At 40.3% G+C, this 16,926-nt stretch overlaps 1 protein-coding gene across 1 annotated transcript in view; it reads left to right on the forward strand.

Annotated features, from left to right (window-relative positions):
• The window catches only part of thbs4b (thrombospondin 4b), a 16,046-nt gene extending 1,440 nt beyond the window's left edge, over positions 1-14,606 (forward strand). The window contains exons 2-22 of the mRNA XM_053649119.1: positions 1,346-1,543; positions 1,750-2,036; positions 2,482-2,584; positions 2,746-2,828; positions 2,928-2,979; positions 3,305-3,453; positions 3,755-3,892; positions 4,484-4,561; positions 4,762-4,914; positions 5,132-5,236; positions 5,352-5,459; positions 5,688-5,847; positions 6,450-6,568; positions 6,880-6,932; positions 7,218-7,411; positions 8,819-8,997; positions 11,270-11,318; positions 11,464-11,660; positions 11,953-12,125; positions 13,499-13,638; positions 13,734-14,606. Of these exons, the coding sequence (XP_053505094.1) occupies positions 1,346-1,543; positions 1,750-2,036; positions 2,482-2,584; positions 2,746-2,828; positions 2,928-2,979; positions 3,305-3,453; positions 3,755-3,892; positions 4,484-4,561; positions 4,762-4,914; positions 5,132-5,236; positions 5,352-5,459; positions 5,688-5,847; positions 6,450-6,568; positions 6,880-6,932; positions 7,218-7,411; positions 8,819-8,997; positions 11,270-11,318; positions 11,464-11,660; positions 11,953-12,125; positions 13,499-13,638; positions 13,734-13,792 (2,777 nt within the window). The 3' untranslated portion in view covers positions 13,793-14,606. The remainder of the gene's footprint in view (positions 1-1,345; positions 1,544-1,749; positions 2,037-2,481; positions 2,585-2,745; positions 2,829-2,927; positions 2,980-3,304; positions 3,454-3,754; positions 3,893-4,483; positions 4,562-4,761; positions 4,915-5,131; positions 5,237-5,351; positions 5,460-5,687; positions 5,848-6,449; positions 6,569-6,879; positions 6,933-7,217; positions 7,412-8,818; positions 8,998-11,269; positions 11,319-11,463; positions 11,661-11,952; positions 12,126-13,498; positions 13,639-13,733) is intronic.
• The last annotated feature ends 2,320 nt before the right edge of the window (positions 14,607-16,926 follow it).

Here is a 16,926-nt window from a genome sequence, read left to right on the forward strand (position 1 = left end):
TCAAGTTCTACTCATTCATCTTTCATTTACAGAGAGAGATCAGAGTTGAAATGTTTCGTAGTGTGCTTCTTCAGCCTCTGAATTTCATTGCTCCTGGTCTCCGAGCCCAAAAAGCTTTTCAGCCCTTCAGTGGCCAGAAAGACAGACAGTAGTTAGGACTGATTAGGTGCTCGTAAAAGTAATGGCACAGCAACCTCACAGCACAGCAACCAACTCAACAAACACAAACATGATTATATTAGTTTTGGAGTGAGTAGAAAAAGCCCTGACCATGCACATGAACCAGCATGAATGGGGGAAACGATCTAGGGACTTGCCAAAGCTTGCACACAGGTATGGCACGTCAACCAACAGACTGGAAAAAAGTTGAGTCTAGGCTTAAATGTCAGTTCAACACTGGCAAGTTCCCTGTGCATTTCTCTGAACACATGAAAGTCTGAACTCGGCTGCTGGACTTGTCTCGACACACACCTTTATTATTATAAACGGAAACATAAATAACAGCCCTGTTAGGGGCGCAATGGCCAATAGCCACCGCCATAACAACCGACATCTGTATTTGCAGTTTCAGGCAGTGAAATCATTGTACCAATGGTCAAAGGGGCTAACTTCTGGAAATTTTAAATGAATTACTTTCAGTAAAACAGAACTCTACTTGAATTAGAGTCAAGCTGAACAAACATTAAAAGCTTAATTATTACAGACCTCAACGAGACTGGGTATTGATTTAAGTGTTAAACAAAGCGTTGAGAGGAACACCTTATTTAGTTGTGAAGAAATAAATGATAAGTAAAAATAGGATTCTAATTAAAGATGTTAAATGATCCAGGGTAAGAATAATGCTGAATGTCAAAGTCCTCTGGACGTCTATTTCACGAGCAGGGAATATACTGTATCGGAATGCTGTTTCATCAGAGGCTCAAGGACCGGTGTCTGTTTTATCGCGCTTAGCATTTAAGATTGAAAGGATGTCCTACATTTAAATAGGAAATCTTACAGGACTGAGACTACATTTTAACAGAACATGTTAATTTACGCTTACAAATTCTGATTCTTCTCTTTACCTAATTAATATTTCTGGAATCATCTGTGCAAAGGGGCCCTCAATCCATTAACGGATGATCTATTCCTATGTCAAATCTCATGCGCCAGTTCCTGGAGAACTGTTCGAATGATGCGTTCCACTAAATTTGGTAGGTTGGTGCATGTTGGCTATCGGCAGAGAAGTATGGACACTTTTACAGGAAACGTCAAGGTTAAAGCAACATATGTCGAAAATGACTTTTTTTTTCCAAATCCGGATTCCCTGTTCCCACATTTAAAATGAAACCGTTTACCTCTACAGTGTATAACCTGCTGACATCACCAGACTGTCTGCCGGATCTCCTGCATGGAGGTTTAGCGGAACAGGGAGTAACGGAGCTCTTCCTTTTCGCAACATTCCGCCTGCAACCCCGAACTGGAACCACAGTTTTCGGGCTTTATAACCCACAAGACAACAGCAAATACTTTGAGTTCACCGTTATGGGCAAACTGAACAAAGGTGAGCATGTTTTAATGGTATGTATACAATTGAATCCAACATTTAGATAACTTTAGGATCATGTTCTCACTGGAAGAGCTGAAGTACGACCTCTGAACTTATTCCAGTGATTTCTCGCTTTTCCATCCTTCTTCTCCCTCTCCTTGCCGTTATTACCATCTGTGTATTTCAATCCCGTATCTATTGTTTTCTCCTTCTGTGACTAGCGACACTGCGTTACCTACGCATTGATGGCAGGATAGCTACCGTCACCTTTAACAACCTCAAACTGGCGGACGGAGAGAAGCACCACCTCCTTTTTCACCTGAAGGGCCTGGAGGTTCCATACAACCAGGGGTCTTTTCCACCTGGCCAGGCAACATTGCCGGTGCCGAGCTTGGAGTTGCACCTGGACTGCCGATTGGTGGAGACATTGAGGGATTTACCAGCGGTGTTCAATGGGCTTAATAACAACAAGGGTGTGGAGCTAAAAACCATGCAGAGAAAAGCACACGTAAGCGCATAAACAACTAGACACACTTTATGCATTTTTGTCGGAAACATCCCGTTTTTCTGGAAGCTTCCTGTACTTCCCTTAACGTTTACTACATCTACACTCGCTGGGCACTTTAATAGGAACACCTTTACATCTGCTCATCACCCGTGTGGCAGTAGCGCAATAGATAAGATCAAGCAGATACGGGTCAAGATAATGTTATTCAGTTCATGTTCACATCAAACATCAGAATGTGGAATAATGTGATCTCAGTGACTTTGACCTGGTTGTTTAGGACAAACGGGTCGGTTTGAGTATTTTAGAAACTGTTAATCTCCTGGGATTTGCACGCACATGTCACAATAGTGTACACTTAATGGTATCCTAGTCACATAACTATATCATAAAACTGCTTATACATTCCTTTCAAAGCATGCTTTTTTTTTCAATGTTCGAACGGCAGGAGGAGCTGGAAGAGCTGAAACTGGCTTATGGTGATTCGGTAGAGAATGTTGCATCGCTGCAGGGTTGCCACCCCCACCAGAGTGACTCTGTACAGACACTAGGTAGAAATAAATAATAATAACACCTGATAAAGTTAGTATCCCTAACCAGGACCCAGTTAACTGAGAATACCTATTAAAAATTTTTTACAAAAAACAACATAGAGAGATTATTAATATTCTCTTTACCACTAAAGATATCGTTTATACTCAAATATTTCCAGGGCTCAATACTAAACAGCTGACCAATCAGATGCTGGAGCTCACCAAAGTCATAAATGAGCTGAAGGACGTACTTGTTCAACAGGTAACGTATTATATGAGTCGGAATTCTCCCATTGTATTCTATCACGTCTCCCACATTTGATTCTCTTTGATTCGGAACTTTATTTATTTGTATTCGCAGGTGAAAGAGACTGCCTTCCTTAGAAACACAATCTCTGAGTGTCAAGCATGTGGTAAGACTTTTCTAACCAAAAGGTTAGGTATGTTTAGAGATTCAAACCGTCGACCCTAACATTTGTCTCCACATATGGTAACCAAATGGTCTAAACAAAATAGCCCAGAGCACCAGCAGCAAGATTTTTCCAGAGATCAGTACTGCGTAGTGTTTTTCCTACTCTGATATACGCATGTTATGACATAAAAACTAGAAAAAACACACAAAAAAAACCAAACAAACCGAATCCAGTCATCCTGTTGCAGAGTCACTGTTTATCTTGTATTTATTAAAGAGAGATTTGATGGTCGATAAATGTGCACATCCGGGTGGTTGTGTTGCAGATCTGGGTGGTACAACGGTGAAGCAGCAGTGTGCTCCTGGGGTATGTTTCCGTTCTGACATGTGTATCGAGACGGAGGAAGGGGTGGAGTGTGGCCCCTGTCCTGATGGATACACCGGAGATGGCTATAGATGTGACGACGTTGATGAGGTAACACTTCACTAAATCACTACAAGATGACCAACTGATTTGGACTAAATGGCAATTATCTCCTGATATATATGTCAGATTTTCAAAATACCGACCTAGTTACTAGTTCACATAACACTCTAAGGCTAGGACGTAATTTCATGAAAATCATCCATTGTTTATTATTACTCTCAGAAATATCCATTTTTGTTTAACCCCCCCTAGTTAATGTGTCCCTTATGAACATTTTCTGTATTTGAAACCTTTGTGTGTGTGTGTGTGTGTGTGTGTGTGTGGGTGTGGGTGTTTGTGTGTTTTACAGTGCCAGTTTAACCCCTGTTTCCCGGGTGTGAAATGTGTAAACACGGCTCCCGGGTTCCGCTGTGAGGCGTGTCCTAACGGATACACCGGTCAACCAGTGGAAGGTGTGGGAGTGGCTTTTGCACAGACACACAAACAGGTTGGTGTGTGTGTGTGTGTGTGTGTGTATGTGTATATTAGGGATGTAACCGGATATGAATACGTTATTCGGCTTGAACAGATCATGTGTTTTAAACGAATACAAATGCTAATATTTTTGAGACTAAAGCTGTGCACTAGGGCTGGTATCCATGGAATGCATCCAAAAAAGAAAAAAAAAGTTGCACTTTTTTTTTTTTTCATTATTATTTTCATGCGGGGCCGAGCGAGCTGTCAGATACGGAGCTCAGATAATAATAAAGCATGCTTATTAACATGCAGCAGTCCTTAGTAAACTGCATGATGAGGCTCATGGTGGTTTGTTTATTCATTCGAGAATATTGCAGGCAGGTACAAACAAAAATAATATCCTCTCAAGCACCCTAAGCTAAATGCTACATAAATCCAGATACAGATATGGATATTAGGAGCATTATACAAATAAAGATTTTGCATTTAAAGTATTGCTTTACACCCCTGGGGTATGTGTTTGTACATTCACATGTTTTTGATGTAAATGTGTTTCTTGATTTTTGGTATGCCCATATATAGTAATATTTACCGGTTCATGCAACCATTATTCTAACCGCAGGTGTGTGATGACATTGATGAGTGCAGCAGGCCGAATAATGGAGGCTGTACGGCCAATTCAGTCTGCCTGAACTCGATGGTAACAGCTGCTATTCTTCCCTATTGTTGCTTTTTGGTGTAGGCAGAGACTTGAGATTGTTTTCATCACACGCACTTTTTGCTAATGTTAGTACATTAGTCAAAGCCTTTCATTTTTTTGGTTGTGTAATATATGAGACATGCACTTTTTCACATGTATAATACAACCTTGTGTGTGTGTGTGTGTGTGTGTGTGTGTAGGGCTCATATCGCTGTGGTGGCTGTAAAACAGGATTCACCGGTGACCAAGTGAGAGGCTGTAAGCCAGAGAAAAGTTGTGGGAATCGGCTGCAGAACCCCTGTGATCCGAACGCGCAGTGCATTGAGGAACGAGATGGCACGATCACTTGCCAGGTAACTAAGTAACTAACATACACAGACGCAAACACAGACACAAACACAGACACAAATGGTGCTGAAGAAATAGACTACACCATCGTTGTCAGATCATACAACCACAATGTTGTCTTCATGCTCAAATGCTATACCAGACCACAAACCACCAAAACTGAATTCAATTGTAAGACTGTGTTTTTAAATATTTATGTGTGTGTGTGTGTGTGTGTTCCAGTGTGGTATTGGCTGGGCAGGAAATGGCTATCTATGTGGAAAGGACACTGACATTGACGGATACCCAGACGAGAAGCTTCGCTGCCGAGATCCTACCTGCAAAAAGGTAACAATGCCTATGATGCAACATGACCAACGTAGACTGAGACTTGTGGTAGTGGCAGTGTGGTAACTGTGTGTGTGTGTGTGTGTGTGTGTGTGTGTGTGTGTGTGCGTTTTAGGACAATTGTGTTATGGTGCCAAATTCAGGACAGGAAGATGCCGATTCAGATGGACAAGGTGATGCGTGCGACCCAGATGCTGATGGAGATGGAATACTGAACGAGCAGGTACACACACATACAACATTTGTTTTATTGCAGATGAGCATGAAGCCTATGTTGACTTTAGCAAGCGTTTTGGGCCAAAGGACCATCTAAGAAGGTCAACAGATGGTAGTACAGCTTTTTCATAAGTTCATAATTTTTTTTCTTTGGCTCTTAAATACGTCTGACCCTCTGTGATTTATTGTGATGTGTGTGCATGTGTGTGTGTGTGTGCGTGTGTACGCACTCTAGGACAATTGCTGGCTGAAGCCGAATGTGAATCAGATAAACAGTGATAAGGATAGCCATGGTGATGCATGTGATAACTGCCTTACCATTGAGAATCCAGACCAGCGAGACACTGATTCAGATGGCCTTGGGGATGCATGTGATGATGACATGGATGGAGACGGTGAGAAACTGAACACACACACACACACACACACACATTTGTCTTAGTATCCTTGTGAGGTCCTTGCAGCCAATAAATGAATTATTGCTATGCCTACATCTAAAGCTAATCCTAACCTAAACATCAGTAAGCAAAAGGAAACCTTTTGGTTCTTTTAGTTCATTTTTACTTAGTTAGAAAAATTAAAAACTGCAGTTTTTGTTAAACAAACAAATATATAAGCAGTTTTCCTTGTTGGGACCATCCAGTTATTCTAATTTGAATTCTGTATATACTACTACTACTACTACTACTACTACTACTACTAATAATAATAATAATAATAATAATAGATTTCATTTATGGGCGCCTTTCAAGACACTCAAGGAAGCCTTACAAATAATAAGATCCATAAGCAATATATGAAGAAACAATAGAACAATATACAATCATATAACAATATACAATAATATACAAAAGCTATATCAAACAGAATAAGCTATTCTAAAAAAAAAAAAATTTAGGTCCAAGTTATATAAAATACAAATGAATATTGACCTGGGTTATTTCAGTACGTCTGATTGGATACTGAGCTTCTGATGTGTTTTGTAACTGGCTCATAGGTATTAAAAACTTCCTGGACAACTGTCAACGAGTGATAAATCGGGACCAGCGGGACCGAGACCGAGACGGAGTGGGAGACGCTTGTGACAGCTGCCCTGATATTCCCAACCCCAACCAGGCATGATTTTTAATTTTTTTTTTAGAAATCTTTCTCAACCCCAACCAGTGACAAAATTCTTTTTTTTCCAACACCAACCTAATTAATTCTCATTCTCAATTCGCATTATATATATATATATATATATATATATATATATATATATATATATATATATATATATAAATCCGTGTATTATCTGACATTTGCAAATTCCATGTACAAAGCCTCATATTAAACCATTAATATTGCACGAGTAGCTGACATTCCTAACATATGAAGAAGATTATTGAAATCACTTTTCACTTTTTTTCCACTCCTTTTTCTAATAGTCGGACATTGATAATGATCTTGTCGGAGACTCTTGTGACACAAATCAAGACAGGTACGAAAAATGATCGATCTTTTTTAACTACATGCCCGAACTACCACTAACTTTCTGTTTATGGCTTACTTTGCCTGATCCCATCCTAACGTAAGCATAGCGCTTAAGTTAAAACAACAGCTTTCCTTCATTGTATAAACTTTAAAAAAAAAATAAAAAATAAGTAAAGTGTCAGTCTTAGCCCACACAAAAGCACTTTGTCACTCTGTGTAACTCTGTTTCCTTTTCCCCCCAGTATAGTGCTTGTACCATGTTAGACTATTATATTTTAAATCTGCTCTACAGTGATGGTGACGGACATCAGGATTCAAAGGACAACTGTCCATTGGTGATAAACAGCTCCCAGTTGGACACTGATAAAGATGGACTGGGTGACGAGTGCGATGATGATGATGATAATGATGGCATCCCTGACTTCCTTCCCCCAGGCCCTGATAATTGCCGCCTGGTGCCCAACCCTGACCAAACAGACGACAACAGTGAGTATAGCATGTCCGCCAAGCCCAAGTGCTCCCTGAGATCAGACCAGTCAGAATCTGCCTGACCAAAAGTCATGTTCACTTGAATGGTAGAGGGCATGGTAAGGGAAAAATGAGGATCTTGGATTCACCTTGTCCAATTTCTCTACGCACCAAATTCATCTAGTTGAATCTTGGAAGCTTCGGTCAGTAGAAAGTGTTTTTGCTATACACTGCAGACATGCTGAAGACGTCTCATATTCGCCTTTTGATCTCAGTGTAGAGCAAAAACAAAAGAATTCTCTACAAAAATATCCTCAGAATGATCGAAAAATGTGATAAATAAATAAATAAATCTAAACAATGCTTAATTTATAAGTATCGACTCCCCTAGAGTCGATACTTAGTGCATTGTTCTTTCGAATCAATTACAGCTTTGAATTGTTTCTTCATGAGCTTTGCACATTTTGATTATGGCATTTTCTCCTATTCCTCCATGCATATATTCTCGATCTCTCCCAAATTAGATAGAGAAAGTTGGTGGACAGCAATTTTCAGGTTATGTCACAGAAATTAATTGGATTTAAGTCCAAGAGCTTTGACTCAGCCATTCAACAAATTCCTCAAAAAAAAAAAAAAAAGTCCTCCATATATGTTAAGTTCCATTTTCAGTGGAGAAGAAGCAGTAGACAGTGATAATAACAGGGTTGCCAAGGTTATGTTTTTTGTTTGTTTGTTTGTTTTTTATACACCAAATCAGGCTTATTTTAAAGTACTCCTTATTGTTTTATAGAAATAATCAGAATGAAATCTAATACATCTAGTGCATACAGTGTGCCTGTGATGTACAGAACTATTTATATTATAAGATATATTTCAAAGATTAGGAGAGGAAAATGGGGGCTTATGGAGTGGATAATGTCCATACATCAGAAATGCATGTGCACCACAGTGACCTTATTTCCAATGGAAAGGCTGTGAAAAAGACAAAAAAATGTTTCCACCTTTTGCGCTAGTTGCAGGTATTTTGTGTGTTTTTGAGGTGTAGCTGGGATGGATGTAACTGAAACCTGGCAACCCTGATTAATGATATTAGCTCTACTGTGTGTGCTTTGTATACTGCGATAGGAAATGCACCTGCCTATTATGGGGTTAGTCTAAAAAATTCACTAGATGGTAACCTGTAGCACAAGTCAAGTGTGATAGCCTCTCAACTTAATGTTGGTTGGCTCAATGTTTATATTAATAATGTCAACCCACCAAAATCTATGGTCAAATATGGTTAAAATAGGGTGATTATTTTAATATTATAGATACTAGATTTATGAATAAAACAGGAATCTTTCTGGCGTTTTTCACTTAACATTCTACAGAGGTGCCAAGAAGAACGTTTGTACTAACCTGCTCTATTTCTGTTCCTGTCTCCAGATGACAATGTAGGTGACATATGTGAGTCAGATTTTGACCAAGACAAGGTGATCGACAGGATTGACAACTGTCCTGAGAATGCGGAGATCACACTGACAGACTTCAGGGCATATCAGACTGTTGTGCTCGACCCTGAGGGTGATGCCCAGATCGACCCCAACTGGGTGGTTCTCAACCAGGTGATGCAGCAGTTTTGTTTGTCAATGGACCCTTTCGTAGTAAAAGTCCGTTCTTAGCTGCATACCTGATCTTACAAACTCAACCTTGAGATAACCAGCAAACGTGTCTCTCAAACAAGTAACCTAGCCCTCATACCTGCTACAAACATAGTATATTATCCCTGGTACAAATATCCATCCATCCATCTTCTATACCACTTATCCTTCCTTCAGGGTCACAGGGAAACCTGGAGCTTATCCCAGGGCGCATGGGGCACAAGGCGGGGTACACCCTGGACATCGCAGGGCACAATCACATACACACTCACACACCCATTCATTCACTACGGACACTTTGGACACGCCAATCAGTCTACCATGCATGTGTTTGGACTGGGGGAGGAAACCGGAGTACCCGGAGGAAACCCCCGCAGCACGGGGAGAACATGCAAACTCCGCACACACAGGGCCACGGTGGGAATCGAACCCCCGACCCTGGAGGTGTGAGGCGGACGTGCTAACCACTAAGCCACCGTGCGCCCTGGTACAAATATATTTTTTACATTATTTTTTTTTAAATTGATCATGTTTTAATATAGAAAAGTACTAAATATTCCAGGGATATTAAGCCTGGAATATCCTACTGTGGGTAATTTAAACGCCACAATTAAGTGTAAAAGTTTGAGTCAACTAACAAGACCTGTGCCCATATGCATAACCCCAGCAAGAAATCATGAAAATATACTCCTACACTGGCCTTCCCTGGCCTTATGAGTACTCTTGAATAGACAAGTTTTTAGGAGTTCAGAGGTGTCTTAAATTCATGAGAGTAGCGAAAGGTTGTAGCACTGAGCCTTGCGTGTTGTGGCCTGACAGCCTCGCATGGTCACATTTGAACATTTTCTACTGTATACTTATGAATACTAGAGATTTTCTTGAACTGAATGATGTTTCTCGTTTGCATGAATCTCAAGCAGAAGTAAAAGTTCTATCATTTTACAGTCATGAGGAGAAAAATCGCATGTAAAGATTGCATTCCAATTCCGCTGGGACATATCAACACACCACTTGTCTATAAACAACTGCTACTCGTTGATTTAATTCGCATTAAATGAATTAATTAAACCTGGTTATCGCAAGCATCCCGTACCTCAGTCGTTGTAGTCTCATCTCCTGAGGTAAATCACAGAATCTCAGTCAGTCACAGAATACCAGCCTCATTGTTCCTCTTGACTCAACTCATCCCTGTTCGCTCGTACGTGGGTGCCAAAATAATCGCTGATTAATTCAGCGAGTTTTGTTCTGTTGGTTAAATATCAAATTTTGTTGATTAGCATTCGAACAGCCTGTGTTCTGACAGCTGGTATTTATATAATTTACTAACTGAATCGATTAGGTTTATGTCTTTTCATTATGTCATGTATAACCAATAACTTGATCAAAGCATGATGAGGATGATGATGATGATGATTATGATTATTATTGCTGTCGTTGTTCATAAACATAGGCTATAATTTAACACTGGTGTGAGTGTGCTGTGGTAACTGAGTTACAGCGATGGGACTTCATGCCTATGCCTATTGACTCCTAGGAATAACTCCTACTCCTCGCTAAGAGCTTGAGCCAAGAGGACAAATGTGGCCATGCTATACGGGTGGGAGGAATGACGAACTCTCTATCCCATGTCAGTCGGTGAGGTACTAACCAGTCAAGTGCATCTGTGAGCTCATGTATGTGGAAGAGGGCAGATAGCACATTCCTCCAAGTGGCACTGCATGAGCAGTTGTTCAAAAAGATGTGGGTGGCTGGCTTTGTGTGTCTTTGTGGAAGCATGTATTCTTCAGCCTTCACCTACCCCCCTTTGGTAGTTGTCACTATATGATAGGGGAGAGATGTCTGGTGGGTGGGAATTGGCAGATGACCATATTGGGAAGAAAAAATGGAGAGAAAAAAGGATTAAGGATTACTCAAAAAAAATTGATTTAAAAATATGCACATTATATATATATATATATATATATATATATATTGCTGCAGCACTGTAAAAATAGCAGGGTGCTCAAATGTAGATTTTGTAATGCAGCATCTGACTGGAGCGGTGATGAGTACGTAGGCTGCGGCAGCGAAAGCTGCACACTCAAAAGGAGTGAAAAGGAGGCTGATTAGTCAAGTGTACTCTCTAAATTTTAGCTTGTAAAAAGCCAGGTCAAGGAGCCCGTGTCTGATGTGCCACACATTCTTTGACTTCACTCTGTAGGTCTAACATGCTTGCCTCCCATGTGTTTGGTTACAGGGGATGGAGATTGTGCAAACAATGAACAGTGACCCTGGCCTTGCTGTGGGTAGGTGCACACACACGTACACATACATACATCTTTGCCCTAAAATGAAGCCAAACTCTTTCATCCTACAGACCCCCGTTTGTACGGTTCAGAGTTTAGAGCATTCTATAATTTGTCACAGTTAGGCCTACTGTTGCGATTTCAGGTTACACAGCGTTCAGTGGTGTTGACTTTGAGGGCACGTTCCACGTGAACACCGTGACTGACGACGACTATGCTGGCTTCATATTCGGCTATCAGGACTCATCTAGCTTCTACGTGGTGATGTGGAAGCAAACGGAGCAGACGTACTGGCAGGCTACACCCTTCAGAGCTGTTGCTGAGCCTGGCATTCAACTGAAGGTCCGACACTACATGACCTCTGATCCGTTGACATCTAAACTGGTTATCTTTAACTATAGAACTATGGATTATATAGACACTATGTATACATGTATATGTCGAATACATAGACATGTAATATGTATAGAACTAATACTTATATTGCTCCTATTAATCAAGGTCTTCCTATGCTATGACCAAATATATTCAAGTAACATTGAAACTAAATGTTGAGCAATAAAAAAAAATTATGACAATAATAATAATTTTATAAATAAAATCTTTCCCATCCCTATCTGTCTGTCTCTCTTAGGCAGTGAAGTCTAAGTCTGGTCCTGGTGAACATTTGAGAAACTCCCTCTGGCATACAGGTGACACTAACGATCAGGTGCGCTTGCTCTGGAAAGATCCACGTAATGTCGGCTGGAAGGACAAAGTGTCATACCGCTGGTACCTACAGCACCGTCCACAAGTGGGGTACATCAGGTAAGCGAGTTCATTAATAAAGTCAAACAAATTGTAATCTTTGATAACTCACTGTGGTATAACAGGAATACAATACAGCTGTTAGAGGAAAATATCTCATTAACTATATGCATCTGGACAGAACTATTTCTACATTGTTCTTAAAGACTACTGAAGGTTGACTGGAAGTATAGTTGTGCTTGAAAGTTTGTAAACCCTTTAGAATTTTCTACATTTCTGCATAAATAAAACATCATCAAACATCATCAAGCATCCTAAAAGCAGATAAAGAGAACTCAATTAAACAAATGAGACGATAATTTCATACTTGGTCATTTATATATTGAGGGAAATGATCCAGTATTACATCTCTGTGAGTGGTTTGTTTTCAGTATGTGGTGTGACCCACTTGTGCAGTAATAACTGCAGATAAACGTTTGGGGTAACTGTTGATCATCTGCACATCGGCTTGGAGGAGTTTTATCCCGTTCCTCAGTACAGAACAGCTTCAGCTCTGGGATGTTGGTGGGTTTCCTCACATGAACTGCTCGCTTCAGGTTCTTCCACAACATTTCTATTGGATTAAGGTCAGGACTTTGACTCGGCCGTTCCAAATCATTAAGTTTATTCTTCTCTAACCGTTCTTTAGTAGAACGACTCGTGTGCGTAGGGTCGTTGTCTTGCAGCTTGACCCGCTTTCTCTACCCTTCCACAAACAAGATCAGCCTTTGATAGATCCCAGTTCTTCAAATAAAACAGGTCGCTCACTCACACCTGATTGTCATCCCATTGATTAAAAACACTTGACTATAATTTCACCTTCAAATTAACTGCTAATCCTAGACGTTCACATACTTCTGCCACTCACAGATTATGTAATATAGGATTATTTTTCTCAATAAATAAATGCCCGAGTGTAATATTTCTATTTCATTTGTTTAATTGGGTGCTTTTTTTTTTATTTATATCTACTTTTAGGCCTTGTGTGAAAATCTGATGTTGTTTTAGGTCATATTCACGCAGATATATAGAACTTCTAAAGGATTCACAAACTTTCAAGCACCACTGTATTGTAATGAGTCAGCTTTAATTTATAAACTTCGATCATTTGAAAATGGAAATGTCATTAACAGAACTTCCAAAATAAAGTGCAATTCATATATTTAAATAACTGACGCAGGTTTGTCATCATAGTTCTGTTTGTTTCAGAAGTGGCTCTTCAGAAGTTCCACCCCTGCAGCACTCTTCAGCTTTAAAAAAAAAAAAAAAAACTGCTACAAAAATAGAAGAAACAAACAGACCTCATTTAACGATGTTGAACGTACACTCACATGGCCTCTACTATTGTAAGTGCATGATAAGCCTATTTGAAAATGACGTGTGTGTGTGCGTAGGGTACGTTTCTATGAAGGCACGGAATTGGTAGCAGACTCTGGTGTGACAATCGACACAACAATGAGGGGAGGCAGGCTGGGCGTGTTCTGCTTCTCTCAGGAGAACATCATATGGTCCAACTTGAAGTACCGCTGCAATGGTGAGCTCTTGTACACGCACACACACACACACACACACACACACACACACACACACACACTAACTATATTAAATCCTGTGATTTTGATTTTTCAGACACTATTCCAGAAGACTTCCAGGAGTTTAGCACACAGCCAGTCTTGTATCCTCTGTAAATACCTCACGCACAATCTCACACCACCACGCATGGCCAGGTGGTTATGTATCTGTGTGTGACACAGCCAGGTAGTTGTGTATGTGTGTGTAACACCAGTCTGTTCACAGTGGGTGTGTGTAGGGTTAAGATATGTGTATATACAATGTGTATCTTTTGATAATTCACCCATTTCTGATAGATCATATTACTCTTTTTTTTTTTTTTTAAACTGCATACAGAGTGAAGTTTCTAGACTCATCGTCATTTATTTACATTTGAAATTTGACTGTAACCAAGCCGTCTCTGCTGTTTGTTCTTCTTAAAGGGGTGAGCAAAATAAAATTTTCATAGTACATAATGAGTACTTGGGTTCTTTTCTGAAATGAGCTGTGGAATTATACAGAAAGGGCTTGTTACAGTAAATGGTCTGCATATATATATATAGCATATATTATATAGCGCTTTTATCCAAAGTGCTTTACACTGGTTCTCATTCACACACACACACACGGTAGCAGAGCTGCCATGCAAGGCGCTAACTTGCCATCGGGAGCAACTCGGGGTTCAGTGTCTTGCCCAAGGACACCTCGGCATGTGGAGTCATGTGAGCCGGGAATCGATCCGCCAACCCTACGATTAGTGGACGACCCGCTCTACCACCTGATCCACAGCCGCCCCATGTCCCAATGTCGATGTAGGCTTCCTCCACGTTTTCCCGGTTTCCTCCCACTTTCTAAAAAGTTGGTGGACTGGCTATACCAGATTGCCCTAGGTGTGAATCACCACATAAATACACGTGTGCATGGTGCTCTGCGATGTGAAGGGGTTCTATTCAGGGTGCATTCCCAACAGGGTTGGGACTCTGGATCCATCATGACCCTGATCAGAATAAAGCAGTTACTGAGTATGAGGGAAAAGGTATACACAAAGGGCTTGGGCCAGTATGTATAAACATAATTTATTATAAAAAATCATTTTCCCTATGCATGGACACTTTTGGGACACTGTATATATTTCTGTGAAATACAAATAAAAAAGCACATTTACTGTAATAAGCTACATGTGGATTTAGTGTCACTAAAGACATCCAGTTACAACTGCTGATTACAAAGAACATCGAATTGTTATCTGTTCAAATGTAAGTTCCACTGAACTCATATATAAACCCTTGAGCTGATTTTGTGGAAGAAATGAAGAGCAGCATAAAAAGTACATTTGGGTTCACTTGAGTAGTCAGGACAAGAAAACAGTTTGCCAGGAGATTATCGAGGCAATTGATGCCTCCAGCCATTTTGCCCAGATGGTGTGCTCTATCAAAATGCCAGATGGAGACTGCCGCATTTATAATCATTGTAAGAAACCTCAGATATGTGAAATAGTCCATTATTTCCACAAATAGCAAATAATTGTATTAAAATACATATAGTTGTGTGAAAAAGTATGTGCCCCATCCCGAATTCTTCTATTTTTGAGTATCTCATATTAAATCATTTTGGATCTTCAAACAAAATGCAACATAAAACAAAGGCAACCTGAGTAAACAAACAATACAGTTGTTTTTTTTATTGAAGTAAAAAAGAAAAGTTATCCAACACCTATCAACAGTCTGAAAAACTAATTGCCCCCTTAAACGTTAAATCTGGTTGTGCCACCATTAGCAGCAATAACTGCAACCAAATGCTTCTGATAACTGGAGATCAGTCTTTCACTTACTTCTAGGACTAGGATTTACTCCTATGATTTGGATCATTGTCTTGCTGCAGAATCCAGTTGCGTTTGAGTTTCAAAGACCGGACATTCTCCTTTAGGATTTTCTGGTAGAGAGCAGAATTCATGTTTCCCTCAATTATTGCAAGCTGTCCAGGCCCTGAAGCAGCAAAGCATCCCCACACCATCACACTACCTCCACCATGCTTGACCGTAGGTATGATGATCTTTTTGTGGAATTCTGTGTTTGGGTTACACCACATGTAACGGGACCACTGTCGTCCAAACAGTTCCACTTTCCACTCATCAGTCCACAGAACATTCTCCCAAAAGGTTTGAGGATCATCAAGGAGTGTTTTGGCAAAATTCAGACGAGTCTTAATGTTCTTCTGGGTTAGCAGTGGGTTTCATCTCAACACTCTTCCATGGATTCCATTTTTGCCCAGTGTCTTTTTGATAGTGGAGTCATGAACAGTGACCTTTATTGATGCAAGAGAGGCCTGTAGGTACTTTTGATGTTGTCCTTGGGTCTTTTGTGACTTCCTGGATGAGTCGTCGCTGTGCTCTTGGAGGAATTTTGGAATGTCGGACACTTCCTGGAAGGGTCACTGCTGTGCTGAGTTTTTCCATTTGGAGATAACGGCTCTCACTGTGGGTTCTTTGGAGTCCCAGAGCCTTTGAAATAGCTTTGTAACCCTTCCCAGACTGATGTATTTCAATCACCTTCTTCCTCATCATTTCCTGAATTTCTTTCAACTTTGGCATAGTGTGATATTGAGTAAGACCTTTAACCAACTTCATGCTGTTGAAAAAGTTCTATTTAAATGTTGAAAAGGAAAGTCATATTTAAGTCGAAAAAAAGTCTTCAGAGATGCCATTTTAGTGGACCTGGGACTCCAGTACAATGGGGAGATCCTATACCAAGCTCATGGAGAATCATGTCAGATGAACGCACCTCACTCCTTTCAGAAAGACTGTACTAAATGTATGAGCCCCCAGAGAGATGCTGTCTATGGTGCTTTGACATACTGCAATGGCCACCACATACACTTTTAATGCAGATGGATGCTAGCAGCCCCTCAAGAAAAGCTCAAATTTTGGGAATTATCAAATGCATGCCATTTGTGGAACTGTTAGCATCTGTAGGCATACAAGGCCTGTGTAGTACGGACTCTTACATTCAGGAATGTTTCCTGGAAGGTTATGTCACAATCATTAGTTCATGGTTCATTCTAAGGGACCAACCCATAAATACAGGTGATCTGGCCGTTTGTTACAAATCTCTCTGACCACTTGGGACAGCACATCTACTCTGAGCAAAAGCAACTATGGTGTTCTGACCACTAGCAAACGCTAGCAATTCTTGCAGGACTCTGGCCTAGTTTCAGAATTTTGTGCAATGTGGGAAGAATCAGAGAAAGAAATATATATTGTAGATGGTAATCC

The sequence above is a fragment of the Ictalurus furcatus genome, chromosome 18, assembly GCF_023375685.1.
Source record: "Ictalurus furcatus strain D&B chromosome 18, Billie_1.0, whole genome shotgun sequence".
NCBI lineage: Eukaryota > Metazoa > Chordata > Actinopteri > Siluriformes > Ictaluridae > Ictalurus > Ictalurus furcatus.